The 25610-nt window shown below is 35.5% G+C and overlaps 1 protein-coding gene across 1 annotated transcript; it reads left to right on the top strand.

Annotated features, from left to right (window-relative positions):
* The first annotated feature begins 996 nt into the window (after nucleotides 1–996).
* LOC136804912 (mucin-2-like) lies at nucleotides 997–25610 on the top strand. Its single transcript, XM_067061433.1, has 20 exons — nucleotides 997–1394; nucleotides 1791–1861; nucleotides 2196–2230; nucleotides 3693–3753; nucleotides 3900–3963; nucleotides 8230–8310; nucleotides 8670–8779; nucleotides 9405–9463; nucleotides 10228–10310; nucleotides 10529–10577; nucleotides 10683–10885; nucleotides 13421–13475; nucleotides 13772–13979; nucleotides 15624–15691; nucleotides 15891–19704; nucleotides 20531–20822; nucleotides 21255–21393; nucleotides 21720–21908; nucleotides 24396–24491; nucleotides 25326–25610. Exons 1-20 carry the CDS (start codon nucleotides 1248–1250, stop codon nucleotides 25505–25507), a joined length of 6006 nt encoding a protein of 2001 aa, XP_066917534.1. The 5' UTR covers nucleotides 997–1247; the 3' UTR covers nucleotides 25508–25610.

The raw sequence follows: 25610 nt of genomic DNA, 5'->3' as shown, positions 1-25610 counted from the left end.
ATAGGAATTTCTTTCTTAAATAATAAAAGAATATATTGGTAATAATAATATGTTTTGCGTACCGTAATGTACGAAGCAAAAAACGTGTGCTCTATTATGAGAAATAATTTTCTTTCGGTAAACAATTCCCCTATATTGATTCAAGTTATGAAAAAGAGTGAGTACAGAAGGTGAATGCACGTGGCCTTCACTTTCTTTTAATCTATAACTGAATTTATTGAAAAGAGAATAATTTGTATAATCTTACATAAATGACCGACCGGGTAGCTCAGTCGGTAGAGCATTCGCCTTACAATCTAAGGGTTGTGGGTTCGATCCCCGGTCATCGCCAACTCAGCAGATGAGTAGCTTAGATTGGGTAGTCTGATCTAGGCGGTAAGTTATTGGGAGCTGATTGTAGGTGTGGCGCTCCTCTTCAGCATTCGATCTCCCAGGTCTAGCGCAAATAGAAAAGGGGATAGACTCCCTCACTCCCGGCTCCGCCGACAGCCACCAGATGAATATACTTACTTACTTACTTACATAAATGATGTTTTTAAAAATAATTGAGTTTCAGCAAATGAAAGTTTGTAAATTGCCTAAATATTTTATCATTATTAGCATAATTACGCATGAATTAACATATTTTATGCACGGATCGCGAATCGTGCATCGTAAATCGTTAGATCATGCATTTTAAATTACACCAACCCCAAATTTTGGCGCGAAAGAAAATTTAGGCGTGACAGTTGTGGGCCACCGTAAAAACCAGCCGCTGTTTCCTTGAAAAAGCAGAAAGATTTGTGTTAATTTCAGATTGTGCAAATTTCAAGGACATTGGATACTTGCCTGGTAATATTTGTGTAATAAGATAGTTGCTCTTCAACTTTACGTTAGTTTTAGGTACCTTATTTAGCATGGATTAATTTTCACAATATTCGCAAATTATGGTTATTTTCGGGAAATTAGTCCTCGCAAAATATTTAAAATCCAAATTTTGGCAAAATCCCCTAGGAAAATGAAAGTAATTGGATAAAAAAGAGGCAGATTCACAAAATTTTATCCTCACAAAAATTCATCCACTTAAAGGTATACTTCCCTGTAGTGGTAAACAGCCCACACTGTCTTTCTCAGATCAGCTGGGTACCCCTAACGAATTGGTAACCCCATCAAATTGCTAAATTTCAACTCCCCTCTATAGAAAAAGAATGATTAATTCACACAAAAAACGTTTGCGGTAATGAAAATTAACAATTCACAATGACAAGATGAATAACATGAAACCTTTGGACCCAACAAAAGAAGAAGAGTCCCGAACACAGAATTCACACTCACAATCTCTGAAAATAATGGATAGGGTACAAAGAGGAGTACAATCTGATTTCAGTGATGCCGCATGTCCAAATTGTAAACAGGTATTGTCTTTGTTTTGTTTTTCATCATTTCTATCAATTTAAAACATTGAAAAATGATCAATGAATGATAGCTATTATTAGTTTTCATTGGCTAAAAACATTTGGTTCAAAAATTGTGTCTTCCAAAGTGTTAAATTTGGCTAAATAGGCTGATGTAAAGATGTCAAAAGTGCAAGTAGAAACGTTATTATGTAGTGTAGTTTTTGTTAAATAAACATGTGGTTTTGAAAAAAAAAAAAAGTAGAAACAATTGACATCTGTAATCTCAACTTACTCAAGGATATTGATTGCCACCGAAAAACTTAATATTTGCTGGTTCAAACAGGTTCAAAGGTTGTTCAAGGCTGGTTAAATAATCTTCTTAGCAATTCTATTTTATTGATCTTTATATTTCAGAACAAAAGTCAAGTCAAATCTGCTTATGAATCGAACTTCAAGCTCATAAAAAAGAAAATGCTTGGAACTAGGTAAACATGCTTTTTTGTCATGCCGTTTGCATCATTATCTTTAGCAATAAAGATTTCCAATGAATATTAAAGCTACCAGAATGGAAAATAACAATATTTTAGTCTTTTCTGACAAGTTTATAACATACTAAACTTCATTCGTCTGAGGGGGTTCCAAATATTATTTATTGCGTGTTTGTTAATGGGAATGGGGTCCTAGTACTGTAAGGTATAAAGGAGAGAAAGTAAATAGAGCATTTTCAATCAATAAACTATATAATTCTTATTTCATCTGATAGTGCTATCATCATCAAATGTTTTTATATACACCCTTTTTTCATTCATTTTATTTCAGTGAGCTCATTCAAAAGTATCATCAAAATCAACAAGGTAGGTGAAGTAACCAAATCATTATTTCAGAAACTGAATTATTTTTTGGATATTGTCAATACCCAATTTAACTATACATGGTTTAATTAATTCATTAAAAGACACTGGTATCATTTTTCCAGTCCTGTCCCGGTAAATTGAGTTTTACATTTATTTCTTATTTGAAGTGAGTATACGCATTTGAAATGAAGAAATAATTTGAAAATTAAAGTTACGGAGTGATGGCATTTGATGGTTAAGACAAAAAGGGTATTTTCCACAAAAATTAAAACCCAATTTTTTTCAATGCTACAATCTTTCCTCAGGAATGTAGAGCTTAGACTCTTGAGACTCTTAGACTAGCAGACTTAAGATCTCAGGATCTAAAACCTGAGAATATAGCCTGGGAGCCCACAAACCCTTCCCATGTCGAATTGCCAAATTATTAAATAAAGTGGAAATATCAAGATCGTCATGAAATTTACTGAAATTTAATTTTTTTTTAAATATTGGAATGAATACCTAGCGGGTGTGCCACAAAAAGGTTTCTCTCTTTAAGGTGAATTTTTTTGAGTGTTCAAAATTTTGAAAGAAAAAATTTTTTCCATTTGGAAGAAGATAAACTTAAATTTTGATGGGTTATTTATTAAATTTGATTCATTAGATCAAAAGTTATGCTCAATTGAACAAAAAATATACTTTCAGTGCTCGAACACGTTGAAAATCGACCTATCCAATTAAACTTATTCATGATTACATGATACATTAGTATTTTTGGTTGAGTCGTTAAAAATGATTAATTTTAGCTGTGTAAATAACCTTTTGTTATATAAAGGAAGTTGAATTTCAATAAGAAAAGAAAGTTCGTCGAAAAATGCCGAAAAATCTGATAAGATTCATGAATTTACATCAAATATGAGTTTCGAGGTGAATCCAGCCTTACATTGACTTTTATCCAGTCTAGAAGCCAAAATCGGAGGAAAAGTTCGGTAAAAGTAAATTAAAATGACTTTGCTGACGATTTCAAACCCTTTCGAGGCTTCAGCTTCAAAGTTTATGGATTTAATTACTAAGAAATGCTCTTAATCATGTGAAGGCTATTGCAATTGCCGATTTTGAAATAAAAATTTTATAGGTCTATCTGAAAGTAATTGTTTTGTTCAATTGAGCATAACTTTTGATCTAATGAACCGAATTCAATAAATGATCCATCAAAATTTAAGTTTATCTTTCTTCTGTCCAATGAAAAAGGAATGGCACTTTTAATATGTTTAGACCTTGAGAAAATTAATTTTAAAGAGAGAAAATTCTTTGTGGCCCACCCGGTAGAAATGCCATTATACTATTCGACCTCGATTGTAGCCATTATGCTGAGCAGTGCTGGATCCATCGATCAATATGTATGTTGATTCAACAAATTTCTCTTCGTGAAAAGACCATATAATTACTGTATTTTAGTCGTCATGCTTTTCATTTTTTATAGATTTAGCAGAAGCGAACAACAAACTAAAAATACAGAACGAGAGACTTGAACGAGCTTGCAGGTATTTGTTTTATTTCTTTAAATTTTTTTATGAGAACTCTAACAGTACACTTTTGGTAATTGAGGAACTTAAGGCGTGGTAAAAGTTGTGGGAAAAATAGAATTATAAGGAGAGAATGATTTAAAATTCTTTTATTCTTTTAACAGAGAGAGTGGAATGTTACGTATTCAACTGGATAAGGCTTTGAAAGCACTCAACCCCCTGAAAAAGGTATTTTTGTCACTTTCGTTTTCGCAAGCAATGTTTTTATTCTCGATAAATTTGTTTTGATTGACAGATCGGATAGAGCCTGGTTTAGACTTTATTCAGCCTTTGTTTTGAAATTTAAGGCCCATCTACATTTAGTAATTTTATTTTCTGCCCAGGCTTGCCCGGCCCTGTTTTTCTCTCTTCTTTTGTTTTACGAAATGTTTTCGAATGTATTTAACGATCGTATTTTATTAATGACATTCGAATTCTTTTTAAATTCATTTAGTAGTACAAGACCAATAACGTTCACAAGAGAAAAGAAAAATGTCTTTACTTCTAGTTTCTGTACATTAAAAATAAACCAACGCTGAAGGAAAAAAATGGATGATGAAAATTGATTTGAAAATTCTCCTTAGTCTTTATCAACCGATACTAAATTTGCAGCATTTTCTCAACAATTGTTAGTGAACAAAATACGAAAAAGCCAAGTATGCAAATTGTTTTATGGGTACCGCGAGACAAACGATCGAGTAAAAACAGGTTCCATTATCTTCAATAAAGTCCGTAAGTGGGCAAATATTTCACTATTTGATAAAATCTTCAAAAGTCTGAATGTTGTCTCGAAATCAAATGTTGTTTAAGACTAAATCAAGCCAAAATCAACATCCAAGCTTAATCCCATATTGTAATATTGCAGGGTAAATTTATGGATTCTATACTATGTACAAGTGAATGGATGTCTATACTTTTGATGTTTCTATAATGGGGTGTAATTTATTGTGTTTTTTTATGTTTACCTCTGACTTTTTCTTGGCACTCCAAAAAGTTTTCACCAGAAGTTGTTCTCGAAGAGAAGTCCGATGTCTCAAACATAGTGGAATCATCATTCTTCGCTGGCGTTGAGAAATCCTCCACATTTGACAACTCAGTTTCATCGGATGCGTGTTTGGTGATTGGGTGTATTTTACGAATACTGTGTTTTTTTGTTACGTGTTTAGTAGCAAGCCTCCTTGATAAGGGATTCAGGTTCTTTATGTCATTTTGATTTGAAGAAGGTCCTGCTTCACAATCAAGATAGTTACCACTCCTTTCCGTATTCTTTCCTCGTGGTTGTTCGGGTTGAACTCGCAATTCTCTTCTCCGAAACATTCGACAGTAATATTGTCGAATGTCTTTGCATTGAGAAATGTATAGGCAGGCATTAAGCCCATCATAGAGTTCAGAAAAAATAACCATCCAGAAATATACCATTTCAGTATTGGCATATTGTTGATAGGTATGCGGAGGTGTTTCATTGTTCAACTGGATCGGTTTCACCGTGAAACAAAATATTGCAAACGGTAGGTTGCAAAGAATGTGAGTGATCTGGATTGGCACGATTCTTATGATTGGTTTCCAGATACGGTTGAAGTCTGCACGTGTCTGTTGATACTGGTTGGCCACGTTTGCTTCAATGAGCCTCGGTCTTTTCAGTATGCAATATATAGATACGATAGCCAATACTGACATGATGAATGTTGCTAGAAATAGCAAAGCTCCAGTGGAAATCCAAAAACTTCTTTTTTTCTCGCTAATAAGATTTGTCTGTGTGCCAATCAAACACACCGGTAAAATTGCTGCAACGATTAGAATGCGTTTAATGGTCTTCCATTCGACGTTATACAAAGGCCATTTGACGGAGATTAGTCTTGTCACTGAATATAAGATCAAGATAAATGTTTCCAAAATCCACATTAAATCATTAATAATATTGGTTATTGTTTCTACTAAACAGCTCACGTTATTAGATACCAGGGTCCATATGAGAAAGGGAGTCAACAAGCCAACCACCAGCCCACACACTGAAGATAAAACGAATAATTTTTGAGCGATCTTCATCTCCCTGTTTGTTTTCACGACACTCAAAATGGCTACAATGTTGGAAAAGATTAAGAAAATTCCCATCAGCACGCTGAATGTCAGCATGTAATCTGTTTGTTTGGCCCATATTTTTGTGATGTTTCTAGAAATTGTTAAATTGAGTTTTTCAAGCTCGTACACTATTTTGCCGTCTTCGAAACTGCACTTCATCTTTCCTTGTTTAACAAAAACAGTGACAAAATTTTCATATTTTTTCATTCGGATTGCTTGCTCTCTTTCATCATTATAATGTTTTGATGTGCTATCGGTTATATGTGAACAGACAGTGTTACTACAAATTTTTATTTTTATTACTTTAAATTCACGACAATCCGTTAGGGGTAAAAGATTAGCCGTAACAAAAAACGGTTACAATAGAAAAATGTAAAAACCGGATTAAAGTATGTTAAACCCTATTTGACCCCGTAGGGCAACTTGTAGACCATGTTCAGACGTTACGGTTCCGTATCGTTCCGAAACGAAACGATTTCTAAATAAGTGTGAACGTCAAAATTCGAAACGTCAAAAAAGAAGACGTTACAAAGCAAAACAGATTGAAACGGTTTCGCTCCACTATTTTCATCGGAACGGAACTGCTCCGTTTTTTTACTCCGAAACGTCTCGAAACCAATATGAACACTGATTCGTAACGGAAACCATTTTATACCGGGGCGATACGGAACCGTAACGTCTGAAGATGGTTTTAAACTACTCGGGGAAACTTTGTGAAACCTTTGACAAATTTAATTCGCAAAAAGAAATTCCGTCCATGTCAGCCACAGTAGCTTTTTGTTCAGCGGTAACCTGACAAAAACTCAACATTAATAAATGGCTATTGAAATAAAATCTGAACCAATTGAATGGTCTGAAATTTTGCAAAGTGATTAACAATCTGGGCTACATAAAAAGATTTCCCTGATGATACCTATATCACGTGGTCAATTTTTCAGGATACGCTTGTAGATTTCGAATATTTCGTTCTTAATGCCACTATTATGAAAATTTTTGAGCAATGATCCAAAATTGGACTCACAGCTCGAACCCGTCTTGTGTACATCAAATTATAAAAAAAAACACGACGGGTCTCCTGTCTACACTAATCTATGCTATGAATTTTATGAATTTGCTCTACGAAGTTATTTTTTTTGCTTTTTTTGAAAGGAAATTTTTTATTTTTTTTTTAAATGACAAAAAAGATTACATAATGACAAAAAAAAAACAGAACCAAAGTTTTACTAAAATGAAACTGTAAGGTAATTGCTTCCTTTCGCGGGCTAATTCGTCTTTTCAAAGCAAAGTCAACTTTTTTTGGTTGGAAGTAGCAGTTTTGTGGACTTTTCCGAACATATACAAATTTACATCCCGCGTACGCAGATCTTGCCAAAGGATTCCATAGATGTTTTTTTTTTTATTCACGGTTAATATACTTTGAGCCACCACAGAAAAAAGAATTTGGAAAATTTAAGGAGATTTTTTTATCAAATCATATTCAATCTATTTGTAAGAGGTAAAAGAAACGATTATTTTAAAATCTTTACCTGAAAATCTTTTGTCTCATCAATTTTCGTGCCCCTTTCATTTAAGAGCCTCTTGCAATTTATGGGATATAAGTGTTTTTGGCGATAAATATAGCTAAGAGCCCTAATAAGATTTTTATACGTATATAAGACGATTACTATAATTTTCGTGAAGCCAAGTGCGTAAAAATAGTCCTATTTCGCGCACGTATTCTGCGCGAAAAAAAAGACGTGTAAAAATTAATGGTGTTAATCAATGAAGATAATCACGACGACAGACGAAAAATGTAATAGGCTAGTGAAAATACGAAATTTGATTGGTTGAAACTCACTAGCCTGTTAAATTTTCGTTCGTCATCGTGATTTATAAGAATCAGTAAATTTTCAGGCTCGGCTGTTCTTAATTTTTAGCACTTTGAGCCTCAAATCTTTCTACACTAACAACACTATTCTTATTAAAAAAGCGTATAAGTTGTCACGTCACGAGTTGTGTATTGCTCGCTTTTATCATTATCACCAAATTTGCCAAAATATCTTCCTTGTCATTTTTATATGTAGTAGTTGAACACCATTTGCTCGATAAATTGTATAGAGCGAATTCATAAATTTATTTCAAAATTTTGCTTTTAAAAAAAGTACATTACTTTAAGTTTCATGTCTTAAGGCAATCATCAGACGTACAAATAAAAACATTAAAATTTTGAAATAAATTTATGAATTCGCCCTTGTCATTTTTATAAATGAGCCACATTTTGCATAACCATTCCAAAGTTTGTCAAAACATATCATCACGTCTGACAAACGCTTTAGCCACTAATGACCCTTATTCAAGCTCTTCAATCGCATTTTTCATCTCATTTTTTCTCTATAGACTATTCAACGAAACGAAAGTGAAAAAGCCCTTCTCCAATATGATTTACAGAAAAAAGACTCACTGCTCAATAAATCAAAGGTATAAATTTTTCTTATTACGAAAACGCGAGACTTTCCTCAATCAATATTTTCATACGGTAAAAAAATACCTTTATTTGGTAAAAAATACTTTTATCCGGTAAAATAGACGAAACTTTGGATAAAACGAAGAATGTTTTACATCCAGCAAAACTTTTCTCGAAAATATGGAATCTATAGTACACATTTTTTCATATTTCATTTTCACATAATCAAATAGTAAATTGCATTTGGTGGCATAGTCCCTTTTCTCTTGCTTCATACGTCATCAATTTGTACACTACAATTTATGGTTTAACAACCAGCCAACCTTTCGGTATTAGCCTATGATTGTATTGATTCCATTTTCCTTTCTTGCAGGTTTATACAAATGAACTTCGTGATTCGGTCGAGTCGACAAAAATGGCAGAGATTGACCAAAACAAGGAAAAACAAAGTATTTCCAAAGATTTTGAACGTGAAAAGAAAAGGTAACAGACACACTCCATTCGTTAGAACGTGTTTGGTTCCTGCCCCTCAACCCGAAGATAGTTTTAGTTAGATTTAGTTTGTTCTTAGCCCGGGGTGTACTTAAAGCTTTTTGATAGACTCGATGGCGCGATTAAGTGGCCCGGTAGTATATGGTAATATGCTTCTGCTTCAGATTTTAGTTGTTTTTGTAAGGTAAAAACAGTATGAAACAATGTTTTTATTTGAGAATAAGGGATTGCAAATCTTTTATTGATGTTTGTTTCTCATTTTTGATTATATCTTTCAACTCCAAGTTTTTTTGTAATTTGGATTTTAAACATTTTTTTTCAAAATGGCGACCTCGCCAAACGCTCCTAGTCTACTTCACTGGACTCAGTGTCATAAAAAAATTATCAAAAAGCAAAGTTCAGCCAAAAGTAGACTCTAGTCTAGTTTGTTCTAAGTTCACTCATCTGGAACAGGTAGAGTTGTTAAACAAAGACTTGATGGAGTCAAAAATTGTTTTTATTTGAAAGATCACAGTCATCAGACATAAAGATATAAGTTAAAGAAAGATCTTAAAAAAAGCTCCTCCAAGATTACTAGCAGCCTCCTCTACTGACACCATATCTTCCTCTATCGTAGAACTTTGTCACAGGCGAAGACCATCGAAAAACTTGATCGTAAACTGCAGCAAGTGAGAGGTAAGATGCGTAAACCACGAAGCATGAGAAATCTTTTTTTATTTCCCCCCTTTACGGAGAATTGGAAGGAACTTCAACTCAAAGAATATTTCTGGCTTAAGGTTACATTTTTGTGTATTATACGAACATTTCAGTCATTTCAGTCATTTCAGTCACCTCACACTCTTTTTTTGACAGCGTATCATTTGTTGTTTTTTCGGAATGCCTTAAGCACGGAAACGAAGATATACCTTAAGTGTATATACAAGAAATGGTTTGAAACAAGAAAAAGACTAATTTTTCTTGCAACATAGCTTAAATAATGTGCAAAAATAGTATCAGAATTGTAACAACATACCACTTATTTCTTAAAGAATTCATTCTCTGTTCTATTTACGAAAGATTGATATCTTGGTCTTAATTTGAAAATTTTCCCGTGTATTTAATTTAGCGATTTCTTGTTTTTGAAAAATTTAAACGGTACAAAATTTCGCCAAATTTTTCAAAAAACTCGCGAAATTAAATACTCGCGAAAATTTAGTACCCGCTGCAAAAATATATACACTTAAGGTACTTTCTTGTCAAATTTGATATTCTTCTGTATTCTTATTGATTGATAGAGTCGATGTTTTACGTGTATAGCCCAGGCTCTTTCCTTTGTTTTCACGGGGTCCACGGCCGACCGGCTTGAGTATCTATGAGCTCATAATTGGAAGATGTGAGCATGGGTAAATATTACTTGAAATAGATTTTAAAATCCAGCTTCATTTAAAATTTTTTTGTAGATTTGTTGAAAGAAGAACGAAAAACGTCGAAACGAACGAGTAAAGAATTCAACAAACTCCAAAAAGAACTAGAAGAGAAAAAGGTAGGGGAAATGTTATAAATTGTGAAAACGTAAACATTTGTTGAATTTGTTATGAAATTCTACGTTAAAGAAAATACGGACCGGACTTTAAGATTACACCAAAAGTAGTGTCTAATATGTAATATATTGACACTTTTAGTTAAAATGTAATATTGAACACTTTTAGTTTAGTAGATGCAATCAAACTTTACTGTGAAAATAATTTTTACCTTTCATAGGCCATGGAACTTTTACCGGACACTGAATACAGAAAGAATACCCGAAGACGTAGGTGTTTTCCTTTCTTTCTTTATTCATATTTCATTCCTTTGTATTCTATAGTTCGTCTTCTTCATCGCAGCTGTCGATTCACATGAAACTTTTTCTCTACAGGAGCAGGATCCGCACGAGGGCGTGCCAGAAGAAGAGGCGGCAAGGGTGCTTCATTCCGCCAAAAGGTGAACCAAGAAGATAACAACAATAATGGAGAGGTGGGAGTGGGGGCGGAAGAGGGCGGCTTCGATTACAAAAGTCTGTTCACAGATGACGAGATGAGAAACATTTATGACGACGAAGAAAATGATAGCAGTGACCAGGTATGTCCGAAAACTTTTTATTTGTAATCTAAACTCAATACTTTGTGCACGATTTTTTCTCTCGAGAATTTCATTTTCAAAGCCCTTTTCTATAGTATGAAGAGCAGGTTGAGAGAGGTCAAAGTGTTTTGCCATGAACGACGAAGAATGACTGCCTTCTCGGGAAACGTAGTCTATGGCGCGCCCTATGTTGCAAAACCATACATAGAAGATTTAAATTTTTGCTTTGATAAAGATTGAAACCTCGCTTTGATAAAGTTCGAGCTTGGAAACCTTTCTTGTCGTGGGAAGTTTTGAGTCAAGTTTTGAGTTGGGGAGAAAAATTACCGGCTACCGAAAACAAAAAAACTAATAGCATAAATAACATATGATACATATTAGTCGGTGTTTTTTACACTTTTGGCAAAAACGTGACATTTAATTTTCTAAAAAACGGTTTTTTTTAATAAAATGAATTTGAACGAGCATTTTGGGATGAAATGTTCCAAAAAGGTGTAACACACGAGCTTAGAACTTTTGGTTTTGGTCCCAGGAGCGAAGAAGGATCCAATATTCCAAAATATTAGATTTTAAGAATTTTGGAATTATGAGAGTTAAGTGACTCTTGGATTGATTCTGATGGTCTGAACTTGTTACACGATCTCTATATTTTATGAAACAATGATGAAGAGCACTTTTGGATCCGAAAAACATCTCTGAACTTGAACAATTATAAAAGATGCATTTCATCGTTAAAAAGGACTGGTCACAATCTAAAATTAATCAAAAGTCACTTCCACTTAACTTTAAAACATTCTTAGATACCAAAAAGTGCGGTTTCGCGAGCGTTTTGGGATTAACAATTTCTCGCAAAATGGAATTATTAATCCTTCGGGGCTCTATCTGATCTTATCTTAGGTCATTAACGTAACGACATATCATGCATAACGTAAAAAATCAGTTTAGAGCTTTGTAGGATATTTCATTCCAGACTAAGACGCTCATTTCGGATGAGGCAAAGTATGTTACTTTCGATTAAGGACTTGATAATCCTTAGATGCTCTATTCTAGTGGAAAATCTAGTTAAATTTGAACTACTTAATATCAAATAAACATACTACAATCCTTAGTTTAAAAAGGCTTGAACTCAAAGAAAAATTAGGAATAAGTGATTCCAAACTGCTCCCAGCTGGAACATTTTTTATTTAGGAATAGAAAATACATAAATGCTCCATCCTGCCAAATTTCAGTTCTAAAGCCCCATTAGATCAAAAGTTATTGCTCGTGGAATCCATAATCCATTTTCATTATGGAATCGTTTAATCCTAACGTGCTCCTAACTTTAAAAGGTTATAAGTACTGGTTTAGTTTCTCTAGAAGGCTCGAGAAAAATGGAATGGAATCTTCAATCCTTTGCCGATCCCCTGATATCATATTAAGAAAAGGTGCATTTTGTATTTATTTTAAAACCTGTTTAAAAAGTTTTTGCCAAAAGTGTAAAAACACCGACTTATACATAAAACACCTGTAACACCATCAATATATTCTTTTGCTTTTAAACACGTGCTATTTTCTACCGTCGATTCATATACAATTATATTTCCTCCATCACATTAATATAAATGTAACTCTTGATGAAAGTGACTTCAGAACCATTTTTTTATAATTAATTTGAAAATCTTTGATAAAAACTGTCAATTTAATTATAAAAAGACAAAAGTTAGCTCTATAAAGCTATGGCTACGAATTTTATAATGCTAAAATGACTGTCAACTTATATCTTTTTATACAGTGGGCATCAATCTCAGTATGATCTAAACTTTTGGAGAAATTTGGTTGACAATCATTATATTTAACGATCTCGTCAATATTTTTACAAGAAAGTGTAATGTTGTCAGCATATGACATTGTATATGAGTACTATTTTTTAGCTTTGCTAGCCAGCACCTAATCATTCTTATAAAGAATAGGAGAAAAATTCAACAGTTTCTAGAAAGTTCTAGAATATTCTAGAACATGCTAAGATTATATACGAGGCAGAGAGATTTAATTTCGTTTTCATTTTTTGCTAGGCCAGATTAATAATATGATTTTTTTCCAAAACAAAAAAATATTATCAAAGCGAAAATTGAAACTTTATCAAAGCGAATTTTTTAAATTTCATCGAAGCGAAAAAATCAACTTTATGAAAGCGATATTTCTAATCTTATAAAAGCGAAAAAAAATCAAACTTTATCAAAGCGATATTTCTGATTTCAAAGAGAGGAAATTCTAATTTTATTAAAGCGAGATTTCCATTTTTATCAAAGCAAGATTTTTAATTCTAACGAATTTTGAAAAGTGAAATTATCATGATTTTGCAAAATAGGGTGCATCATGATAGTCGTCAGGGGTTTGTTTTTTACTTAAGTCGAGGAAATTTGGTCGGAAAGATCGTGACCGTAAAATTAAATTTTAGTCGGGGAATACTTTTCAACCCAAAAAAATAATAGGCTTACCTGAACCTTTTATTTCCTCGGATAAAGTAGTTGAGAATTCTTTTATTTGTGTTTTCAGGATTTTAAAGATGTTTCGATTCAAAGAAATGTACCAAAAGCAAGCGAAGCAAAAAGTAACATTTCTCAATCCTGCGTTATTCTGTTACTTTTTATTTCCTCTTTGAGTATTGAGGTTTAGCTCGGAATCATAAGATTTTTCATGAAAATCCTTAGTTATTGGCAGGGTGTAAAACAACTTCCCCGCCTGAAAAAATATGGAAATCCATCTGGTATAAAATTTTGATTTTAGCTGTGTCAAAAAAATTGTTGTAACCCTAAGCTCTTGTAATGATATAACCTTTCTTACACCACTGACTTATATAAAGCCACCAAACCACCTGTTAATACACCACTCTCCTGACACTTGTAGGAAAACCACCGACACGTCAAAAGAAAACCTCCAACAGCTCCAACAACAAACCAGGCATACCTGTCAAAAGGAGGCGCTCATCGAGGCTGAACAATCTCCAACCTTCGCCGACGAACATTCCACCGGATGGTTTCCGTGACAACCGGCAAAACCCCTCACCTTTGCCAACTCCTCTTGATAATGACGCTCCACAATTCCATAATCCAAGGTACATTGTATTGTTAATTATATAATTATCATTTTATTTTTAGTTGTGAAAAGAATAGTGAAGCCTAACGTTCAATAGTTACCATTAATAAAACTACAAAAATATAGACATAATATTACAGATTGAATATTAGGAGAGGAGGGTGATTATCCGAAAGTTTTTGGTGGCGTTGATTGATAAGTACCAGTGGATACCCCTTAAAACCACATACCCCTTAAAACCCACAATGTTGCATTTTTGGCTTTCATAACTACCAGATTTAATTTTATGTGGTATGTTTCACTTTTTTTACAACCTCTTATAAATGTTCTTTCATAAAATACCAAATTTTAAGGATTTTAAAGATGCTAAAGTATCTTAAAATTCGAAGTTATTCAAAATTTTATCAAAAATCCCTTCAAAAAATCAGGTTTTTTGGACCTAGAAATTACACAATTGAATTTAAGGTCATAAAACCTATACTTTTTAGATACCTATACTTATGGTAGGTATGAAAAAATCATTTTCATCTTCGTGAATAGACCCCAACGAAAATGACAGGCCCTTAAAATTCTACTTTAAAGCACTTTTATGGTGATGAAATCTGAAAATCGACTTTCTCAAAACCTGGTCATGTTGCATACCAAAATGTCACAAATTTGATGGAGATTTAGAAAAACATTAGAACCTAGGTCAAAAATGAAGCGAATGAAGGTTTTGGCCTTTCGTAGCCGTTTTTGACGAAAAAACCACACACAATTGCATTATGGGCATGAAATCCTGAAAAATGAAAATATTGTTGTGGGAATGAATTTCTAGCAAGTCTTTGAACCATTGAATCACGAAGCAAAACCAAATTTGTATCCATCAGCTTGAGTATCCCGTTAGCAAGGGTCGGACTTTGTGGTTTTTAGCCTTATTTTTGTAGGTTTTAAGGGGTATTTTGATTTTAACACATATTTTTGAGATCATTTAGGTACTAATGGTATATTCATAACATTAGTAACTTTACAGTGAATCACTGTTCAAAATTTGAGGTCAAAAGAACTTTTTTGTAAAAAGTTATTCGAGAAAAACCATTTTGTAGGTTTTAAGGGGTAAATAGCTAAAACTGCACTTTTTCACTTCCTCGTGAAAAACTGAAAACTGTTTTCTACAAAACATCACTGCTAGGGAAGACAATCATAGACAACGTACTTTCAACACAAAAAGTTTCAGCCTTACACTCCAACTAAACAATGAGATAGAGGGTACCACTTTTTATTGTGGGTTTTAAGGGGTATCCACTGGTATTGATTAATAATACTAATATTGAGGAAATTATCCTGCCGATTTTGAGTGTATGTAGCTTTTCAATACAGTTCCTCCATTTATCATTTACGGTAGGCCTCGTATACTTTCCAATAATCACAAGCATAAAAATCTATTGAATAAAATAAATAAAACTACAAAATATATTGACACATGCTTTTTCTGGAATTGAATCCTAATGGTGGGGTTAAATTTTTCCCATGGTTACTTTGTTTTAGGACCATGCATATTTGCTCGTGTGAGAGAGCTTTAAACTTCTGACACACTAGTACAACTTTAATGTATTTTATATTAATTTATTTACTGAAATTAATCAAATTCATATACTGAAACTATTTATATATTTTTTGACAGAACGTTGGAGGGTTTGAGGCTGTCCGATTCTTCGTCCGAAGAGGACACTATAGAAACTTTAAAAGAAGGTAAGTGTGCCCATGGTTCATTGCTCGCAACTACTTGTGAATAGGGAAGGGGTGTGAATTGCAGATCTTATGAGATCTTATCTTCATCGCCAAAACATCCTTATATAAAAACGACCTTTTTGTTTTTCTCGTTCAATTTTGAAGGCCTCTGTTAGAATGCTGCTCATTCTCTCTTCCTCTTCTTTCTTTTCTATCGCAGAAAACGACAATCGAAAACTGATTCACAAAATCTTCCGCCAGATGAGCACCATAACGCCCACCATATCTCCCCTGGCTGCAACTTCGCCATCGCCTCTACATGATAACGATGATCACATATCGGACATTGGTGGCCATTCACCTTATTTATCGGACATGGATGAAAATGAAAATCTTCTCTCTTTTGATGAACCGACGGATCTTAGTATTGAGAATGTTGTTAATGACGTCATGAACTTCTTGGTTGACAGTGTGTGTTCTGATAGAATTAATCCTCGACAGTTGCACCATGCTTTACCAGAAGCTGAAAGGACCCTTCATATTCCAGAAGACGGGGATTCAAAGGATAACTTAAACGAAACTCAAAACAGGACCCTGAAGACTCTTGAAAACGTGTATAAAACTACTAATCAAAATCAGAAAACATTAAATGAGAATCTGAAATCTGAAAAGATTACTCCTTCGAAATCAAAGAAAGTGTCTTTTGTAGATAAAATGACGACCAGTGAAAGTCTACAACGATCTCCATCCAAGTCTGGTAAAACGCTTATTTCGTGTAGTGTTTCGAAAATCATCAAATCGATATTAGTGACTGACTTCGAGCTGTACCCACAACACAACACGATGAAAGATGATTGTGTAAAGCAAACAGAACCACGAGTTGAAAACACTGAAAACCAAAACGATTATAAAACAACCAAAGACACTTCAACTTTATCAATAAATCAGAGCAGATTACCATCTATGTCAAAAGAAAACACAGATATGCTCCATTCAAGAGTTACAGCAACTCAACAAACGCCAACACCACCAAGAAGTGCCAATACTTCAAGACCGTCTTCCAATACTAAATTTGCGATAAAAACAACACCTTCTAAAGATTCTACCTCATCGACAAATGCCGCTACCGAGAAAGATGAATCGCATCCGGATACGACCAAGTCTAAATGGAAACAAAATTCATTCAAGAGTGTTGCCAGCGGCGTCAAACTTGTTGCAAAAGACAGTACCCCAAATGATAACGAGTCAAACACAAACAATGAAGATGATATAGTAATCTCTTCAGAAACAGTCAACGCAGGAAACGGCACACCTGGACATTCTTCAACTGGTACAAGAACGTTTGAAATCGAATCTCAAGACCGACAATCTACAGCATTGCAACAACCTCAGCAAAAACCTTCAGTTGTCCGTGCTTTACCAGGTTTATCGGAATCATCACCTGGTCGGCCAATGAGAATCTTGAAATCCATCCTTGTCGAAGATATTTATTCCTCTCCTTCCATGATGGAGAGGTTCAAAGACAGTGCAAATTTCAAAGAACCCTTCCATCGACCTTTAAGTCCTATCGCCGCTACTCCGCCTCGCAAGCTCAGGAGGAGAGACAAAGAGAAAGCTTGCACCAAACCTACCAATAAATGTCCCATAGAATCTGAACAATCAAAGAATGAAACTGCACCTAGCGGGCGACCAAATCTCCGGCGCTCAGCACGAAGAGACTTATCCATTATTAATGAATCTTCAATTTTGAGAAACAACGGCAAAAATCAATCTGTGTCGCAAGTGAAAGAAAACTCACTAGACACGACGGAAGAACGACCATTATCGGCAATACATACTTCCCCAGAACCCGACATTCCACCTTCGTTAGACACTTCGTCATTAGCAACCGAGTCAAACGCCGAGAAATCAACAGCCACTGTATCTATTACGACAAATAACGTTCGAACTGCTCCTTCTACAACGATACAAGCTAGCACGAATCAGAATACCCCTCTCAATGAAAACATGGAAACACCACGATTACACAATACACAATCATCCATTACGTCATCGACAGAGAACTCTGATGAAATAGACAGAAACTCTCCACCATCACCGCCCACTACCACCACACAAGAATCACCAGAACATACCTCAACTTCTTTGTGTACCACTACAAGAAACTTTCCAATAGAAATGCAAAGACTGGGAGGCCATGCTTCACCAAACAACACTGAATCACCTCCAACTTCATCCCCACCGTTGCTGGTTTCGTCCTCAGTATCAACTTCATCTGTGCCTTCTTTTCCATCGACGACGTCACCTTCGAATATCTCCACCCTTGCATCAAGGATCATCTCTACTGTTGCATGCCCTACTCCCGCCACGCCATCAGTTGCATCACCCAATAGATCTTCGACCGTCCAACCACCTTACATACCACGGTACAGGCCAAGTACACAAGTCACATACTCGTCTACTCATACCTCACACATCCCAAGGCATCGTCCTCTTGCCAGCAGTCTCCACTCACCTCGCTCCTACAACAGCAGGAAGCACGTCACTTTCACTAACGCCGCCAAAATTCGAGACATTCGAAGAAAAACCGCTTCCCCGACCATGGCGATCTCTCCACCAATCAGTCCCATTCCGCCCTCTCCAAGGAGGACTATTTTAACGCCCCTGATCTCGCCCTTGCCAGTGACTCCTCTTCCAGATTCAATTTCGCCTTTACCACCCTCACCCAAAATCATGTCACCGCCCTTGATCCGTGGTTCCGCCATACAACATTCCGAAAACTCATCAGTCCGTGTACCGGTCCCCATAGCACGAAAACGATCTTTATCGACTCAATCGATTTCTTTCGATAATGAAACTCTTTCGACGTCGCAAAATAAGAACAAGAAGTGTCGGATACAAAACGAAGGAGCGTCAAACGAATCTGGTGTACATCCACCATCTGCTTTCACCAAACAAAGACCGTCAACAAGTCGAAAAGACACTTCATTGCATGCCGTCAAAAAGCCTACTAATGTTTCAACAGCACCGGGAGGTTCAGAGCCGTCTTCGCAATCTGAATCTACCGTTGATCCCCAATCTTTGTGCGTTATAGTATCAGAAGGCTCTAATACTTCAACTCTCTCCACACAGAAATATAAAAACGGTCACGCGGCGAGTGACAAACGACTAAAACCGGCACAAACATCCGAAACTGCAAATGCTGTACGAGGAAAAAATAGCTCTCCAAAAATATTACCAACAACTAACAATGATAAAAGGAAAGAAATAAAGTCTGCTATCTCTAGTAGCAGTAGTACCCTTAAAAAAGACAACGATAAAACAATTACTGAAATGGTTGGCCTTAAAGCAACCACACCCTTTAAACGATGCGTTAAAAGAACTTCGGTATCTCCTACTAGCAAGACTGAGAAAAGTTTGAATCCAATCGAAACGCCAGCCAAGAAACAAAAAAAACCAATGATAACAAAACAAAAAGAACCATGCGAGATTGTATCACCTGCAACGAAGAAAACCGAAAAATCAAGGACTGCAACGGGAGCGAAATGCGGAGCGTCAGTAAAAATATTAGGCGCAAAAGAGATAAAAGAAATGGACCGGGAGAGCGGGCTTTCGGAGAAGAAGTACGTACGTCAGGTCATTGAAATGCTGCGTAAAGATGAAATCAACCTCCGCTCCATTATTCTAGCTTTCCAAAAACGAACTAATATAATGTCACAGAGAAGTCTAGTAGCTGCATTTGTTGACTGCTCAATGGAACGAGGGAAGAAGGTGCTTAGCGCTGATTTAACAACAAATTCGAATTACCATAAGAAAACAGACAAATCAAGCGCGTTCTGTCCTTATAACGGCGTCGTGCGTCTTCTGGACGTCGACATGTTACGAACGAGCGACGAGGAACAGTTATTGTGTATTTTGAATGGTTTGAAAAATGCGTATCTCTTTCGTAATGGACCTCATGAACTGTTGGAAGTGATACATAAGACTTTGCATAAAGAAGTGAAATTGCAACTAAGACAGCAAGAAACTTTATGGTGAGTGGCGCAGGGGGGGGGGGGTCATGCAGTTATTATATAAACACTATGACAATTACTACCGTGGTGGTATATAAACCAAAATTTGGGAAAACAGTTACTCCACCAGTGGACTAATTGCAACATGGGTGGTGCCTAAGCCCAAAATTGTCGATTTTGGTAGGATATGGTGTACTAAGTGAGCACATTTTTCAATTTTGCACTTAAAATTTTAGGTTTTTAAAAATTCCGGAAGCAAAAAAATTCAAAACATTTTTTTCAAAAGTCAAAAAAAAATCACAAAGTTTTAACAAACTTGGAAAATGATTGAGATATTTAACTCTTGAACGGTCGTTAATAAGACGTACCCAGTAAAATGGTATCAAAAATGAGGAATTCAAAAAATTGCCAAATTTGACATTGGGTGGTATACACCAATTTTGAGGGTAAAATCAGTTAGTACACTATGGAACAACTGCAAGGGTGGTGGTGTCTGTAGAAAATGTCCAAAATTGCAGTTACTCCACATAGTGTCAAGGAGTAACTGCAAGACCCCCCCCCCTGAGTGGCGTATCATTCTTCAGTTTGAAATAATGTTGATTTAGCTTTTCGCTACCTTCTATTAGTGTATTTCTTATACATCTTAAAAGTTTATAGATGTTACTCATCCATCGAGTCAAAGTATCCTCGAGTGGGCATATAAGCTACATGTTTTGGATGGCTTGAACATCCGCAGTTTTGATCGGAGACGGTAAAATCCCTGACGAAGACGAGTCCTCAGTCAATCAATAATCGGTAAATTACGTTAACTATACTTTTAACTGTTTGCTTACTTTTTCTCTTACAGTCGTTTTTACGCTGGTGTATGTCGTATCTTCAACATGTTGGATAAACTGATCGGCTTTTTGTATGGAGTATGTTACGACAATCTATCTCACCTTAACTTCGCCATTTGTTTCTTATCATGTTACATCGTGTGGCCATCCATTGTCTTCCGATGTGATTTAATGGACTTTTCGAAGAAAAAGGAAGAGGAGGGACGTTTGACCAGGGTCATTATGTCTCCAATGAGTGCGGCCATGCAGTTCATTTCATGGTTCGATTGCAAAGACCCAATCATTCACAAAGATATGCGGAAGGTATTGAATTTAATTGAATACTTCGCTCTTTCTTTTAGTTTGGTCCTTTCTCTGCTCGTATACGATATTGCCCCATAACGTGATGAGAGTATTGGGCTATTCCAGAAATAGTGTGTACCCTCTATGTTGAGAAGGTGTGACGTCCAGAGTTGACTGGATAATTAAAAATCCGGGGGGTCAATAAAACGAGATCGAAAATCCAGGGTGGTCCAAAAAATGAGAAAAAATATCCAAGGGGGTCCTGAAAAATTGAGAAAAAAACAGGATATCACCTTTCCGAAAAAAGACCTCCTGAACATAGGGGCTACAATCTTTTCAAGAATAGCCCATTTCATATGATCTTTCCTGATCTTTCGGCTATGATTTTTTTAACATGATAATCTGTCTTTTACTTTGTTTTTGGACTGAATTAACTGCCTGGTTACTCTTTAGCTTGCGAACGACTTCTTCAGCTTGGGGCTTGGAACCGAACGAAAGTGGAATGACCTTTTCCCTCTGTTGAAAGAATTGGCTAAAGAAATTTACCATCTGCTGAGCAACAAAAAGATTTCTTCTATCCAAGGAGACTCAGGTACAAATGGAACTTTGATCATCTTATACTGCTTATATTTTGAAAGCGATTTCATTCGTTACTTCACTGTATTTCATATTCCTCACGAATTCGGTTTAAGATCTATTTGAAACCAAATATTATCAAATACGGATCTGATCCCGGTATTGGTTTTTCGTTTAGATATGTTGGTATGATAAATGAATAATAATCTTAAAAGTAGTTTCAGATCACTCCAAAGACACTAAAACTTCTCTTGATTGAAGGAGAAATCTGTCTTTGTTCCATTGAGTTCGGCTGCTGCGTAAGCACAAATCAGCGAATTATTTTTTCTCGTTTATTTTCAGACACTGGCTACCATTTAAACGAGTATGCCTTCTCCACGACGAAAGCTTTGGTATTGATCTGCAGACGAATTGGCTGGCAGTACACTTATAATAAAGTCATCTGTGGCTCTATATGGAAAAGCTTGGAAGGTGCTTTCTCTACTCCCAAAAGCTCACAATGTGATACCGGCGTGCTAGTTTATTTGATTGGTGAGTTTTCCGTTTTTACGGCAAAGATATTATTGTTGATAAGGTTGTCTTAAGCTTGAGGTATTGTCCAGTTATCGACCGCCGGAGGCGGTTTCTTTCATAGTGGTACGCTAATCTCGTTTTGCCTTGGCTCATTACTTTGTCTACCATTTACTTTCGGCTTTTTTAACTAGATTACCCAGGTGTTTCTCTTTTTTTTCGCTGAATGTCTTTTATTCGGAATTGAATAATCGAGACATGAAAAATGACTATATTGTAATCTGTTTTCAATGAACAATCTAAAATGTACTGGAGATGACATTTAGGCGTTAATAATGTGCGCGCGCTCTTTTGCGAGCGTGACTACGCGTGATGGAAGGCGGTCGTTTCAGTGTGGTTTAGATCCACACTGTGACCTAGTATACAAATCTCAGTATTATCTTAGGTGATATGTTCGTCTGCGAACAGACATTTCCGTACTACGCCACGTCATACTGTAAGTTGGTCTACTTTAGGCGTAGAAACTTTCGCGAGCAGAAACTTTCGCGATTTTCGCGAATTTTTGCCCTTTTCGCGAAAGTGAATGTCTTTAAAAATTCTAGGAAGGGACATTCGCGAAAGTTTATGCTCGCGAAAAATTCTTGACAAAATAGAAAATCTGTAAAACTTTGAATAAAATGTAACTTTTATGGCACTTTTTAGCCTGCTAAAAGACTAACAAGACGACTTGAAGTCGAAAATTTCGCCAAATATTTGCAAAAAGTATGCTAAAATGCTGGCTCTGAAAAAGCTGTTAAGAAAATTACGAGGTGGATTAGAAAAAAAGGTTTAGGTCGAGTCATGAGAAATGATTCGGACACGGTCATTTTTTATAATGAATAAGCGAGGCTGAACCATATTAAAACTGCTGCAACCAGTAGTCCCCTGTCTACCTTGTAAGAACTAATTACCTAAAAGTATATCCCCAGCTATCAAAAGTTATTGATTTGATTTTTATAAAATATATGCTTATAAGAAAAATAAATGTGCTCAAATTGTGCGTCATCTCTTGTTTACTTTGTAAAAACTAATTACCAAAGGGTATATCACCGTGTTTCAAGAGTTATTGATTAGATTCTTATGAAGTAAATGCTTATAAGAAAAATAAATATGCTCAAATTGTGCGTCATCCCTCGTCGATCCCTCGTTTACTTTGTAAAGTAAATGCTTATAAGAAAAATAAACATTCTCATATTGTGCACTGTCCCCTGTTTACTTTGTAAGAACTACTCTCGGGTACCTAATAGCCGTCCCCCCCGCTAATTAATTTTTCGAAAATTTTCCACCCAGGACATTCTTATTCCAACCCCCCCCCCCCCCCCCCGCTTATTAATTTTTGGGAAATTGTTTTTGAAAGTTCCCCCTTTTGTCCTAATTCAGCTGTATTAGCCACCTTTCAAAAATTTTCCACCCAGGACATTTTTATTCCAACCCCCCCCCGGCTATTAGGTACCTGAGAGTAATTACCGAAAGGTATATCACCGTGTTTTAAAAGTTATTGATTAGATTCTTATAAGGTAGATGCTTATATGATAAATAAAATGTTCCTGCATATTATGCCATCCTTTGTTTACTTTGTAGGAACTAATATCCGAATAGTATATTGTTCATACCATCTAACTACATAGTTTTTCAACCAAATCCTCTTTATTTTAAACGCATAATAACCACTCTCTGTTTTTCATTTACGCATGTCAAGTAGAATATTCATAAGAAAAAAAAATAAAAGAATAAAGTGTTTGTTTAAAGTACAATGAAGATGAGCAAATAATATTAATGATATTTGAATTGTTTCAAAATTGTACGTCTTATATTTATTATTTTTCTTTTTGAAAAAAAAAAAACGACCACAATATTTATGCATGGTAAGTGTGACCGAGGAAAGGTAGAAAAACAAATTAAATTTAGTGAGTTTGTCCACCGTATCGAGTACTTTCGTTTTCTAATTTTTTTTCCGATGACACCAACACCGCCGCCGCGAAAGGCTATCGTAATACTTTCGCTAGGCGAAATTAATAAGTCAAAGGACAAATGTTTCAAGCCAACCCAAGAAGTATTTGTGTCTCTAAGCCATTTTTTCATGTGAAAATTCTCAATTTTACGTCTTGATTCGCGAAAGTTTATGCTCGCGAAAAATGTTTTTCCGTTAAATTCGCGAAAGTAAATGTCGTGAATTTCGCGATTTTTCGTCCTCGCGAAAGTTTTTGCTCGCGAAAGTTTGTACGCCTAAAGTAATATCGATATCCCTCGTCTAATTCCGATCCCCTTCTCTAGAACTGGGTATAGTAGGAAGGTCTCTAGTTGGGTTCAGAGAGGAAAAAATCTTTTTTAAATCAACTTACGGTACGTACGTATCATGTGTCTTGAAATTCCATTGCTGTTAAAAATTATCGAAGAAATTATACTTGACTTGATGCTCCCTTTTTTGCAAGAATATCAACGGCAGTTGTAATTTGATTCTTTTTATAGGCCAATTGATACAAGTCGGGATCACTAGCGGATGGTTGGATTATTCCGAAATTGTGAATCGGATTGCGTTGGTCTTGTCGCCCGAAAATGCTCAAGGTTTGTTTATACAGTTGACGCTCTCTAATTCGACGTTCGTTACGCTCCATTAGTCGATAATATTGAAAGTCATCGTCAACGAGGAATTCGTAAACGACGCTTTACTATTCGATACGCTCCTTTATTCGATGAAAAACAAATGTCCCTTAGAAGTAGAGTTAGAGAGTCATCCTTGATTCCTGTATAGTATTTCGACGTGAAAATCTATGCATTTCATACCTTGAGTAGATAAATTTTCGCGAGACTTATTTTCGAGAATCAGCCCTTTTTTCAACCAATTACTTTCATTTTTCTTGGGGTTTTGGCAAAAATCCTGCTTTTGAAATCTTTGTGAGCCCTAAATTTCGCGAATTTTCTGAAGAACAAGCGAATTACTATAAGAACTCGTAATAACTTATCCACTTTTAAGGTATCTTTTGCCACACGCCTTCTGCATGTTTTTTATAAGAACAATTCATCACATTAAGAACAATCCGAGCCTCAGATTTAAGAAATCACTTATACTGATTTTTGGATCATTTTAAGTTTCCTGAGCTTAACCATGAGGTTAAACGGAGCGCTCAATATGTATAAGTCGCCTGTCTGTGATCGCAGTCAGTCTCTTTCGATGGCTATATTACCCCCAAAGGTAGGGGAGGGCGTTTACCCTAGATTGCTCAACCTACCCTTCTTTAGAGGTATTGAAAAACACCATCTCGTATTAAATACGAAATCTTCGGTTTGACCCGACCGGGGATCATGGGTTCGACCTTGCGTACCGTAGCTAGATGCTCCATCTTTGCAACACGTCGCTACGTATACCGTCTAACGACTTTTCTTTACTCTTCTTTATAGTACACGAAAAGGTTCAATATGCAGCAGCGACAGTTTTGAAGGAAGCTTTGCATTATCACCCACAGCTCTGTATACAACCTATTCAACAATGGATATCCAATCTCAGAAAGAGTAAAGGAGGAATCCTTCCAAAATATGTTTTAGATCAGTTTGAAATATTTTTAGTATATGATGGAACCTAAATAGTTGTTTATATTTTTCTACTACTTTTTTTTCAATTTTGATAATTTTTTTATATGTTGGATATTTTTAATAAAAAAAGAAAGTAAATAGATACATGAATAA

This window comes from Clytia hemisphaerica, unplaced genomic scaffold (genome assembly GCF_902728285.1).
Source record: "Clytia hemisphaerica strain Z4C2 unplaced genomic scaffold, Clytia hemisphaerica genome assembly, whole genome shotgun sequence".
NCBI lineage: Eukaryota > Metazoa > Cnidaria > Hydrozoa > Leptothecata > Clytiidae > Clytia > Clytia hemisphaerica.
The sequence above is the reverse complement of the archived record's forward strand: the minus strand, read 5'-3'. Positions and strand labels throughout refer to the sequence as shown.

Coding starts and splice junctions, on each gene's coding strand:
- LOC136804912 (XM_067061433.1), top strand. CDS start 1,248: ATGAATAACATGAAACCTTTGGACCCAACAAAAGAAGAAGAGTCCCGA. Junction 3,754..3,899: donor AGACTTGAACGAGCTTGCAG/GTATTTGTTTTA, acceptor TTCTTTTAACAG/AGAGAGTGGAATGTTACGTA. Junction 15,692..15,890: donor TATAGAAACTTTAAAAGAAG/GTAAGTGTGCCC, acceptor TTTCTATCGCAG/AAAACGACAATCGAAAACTG.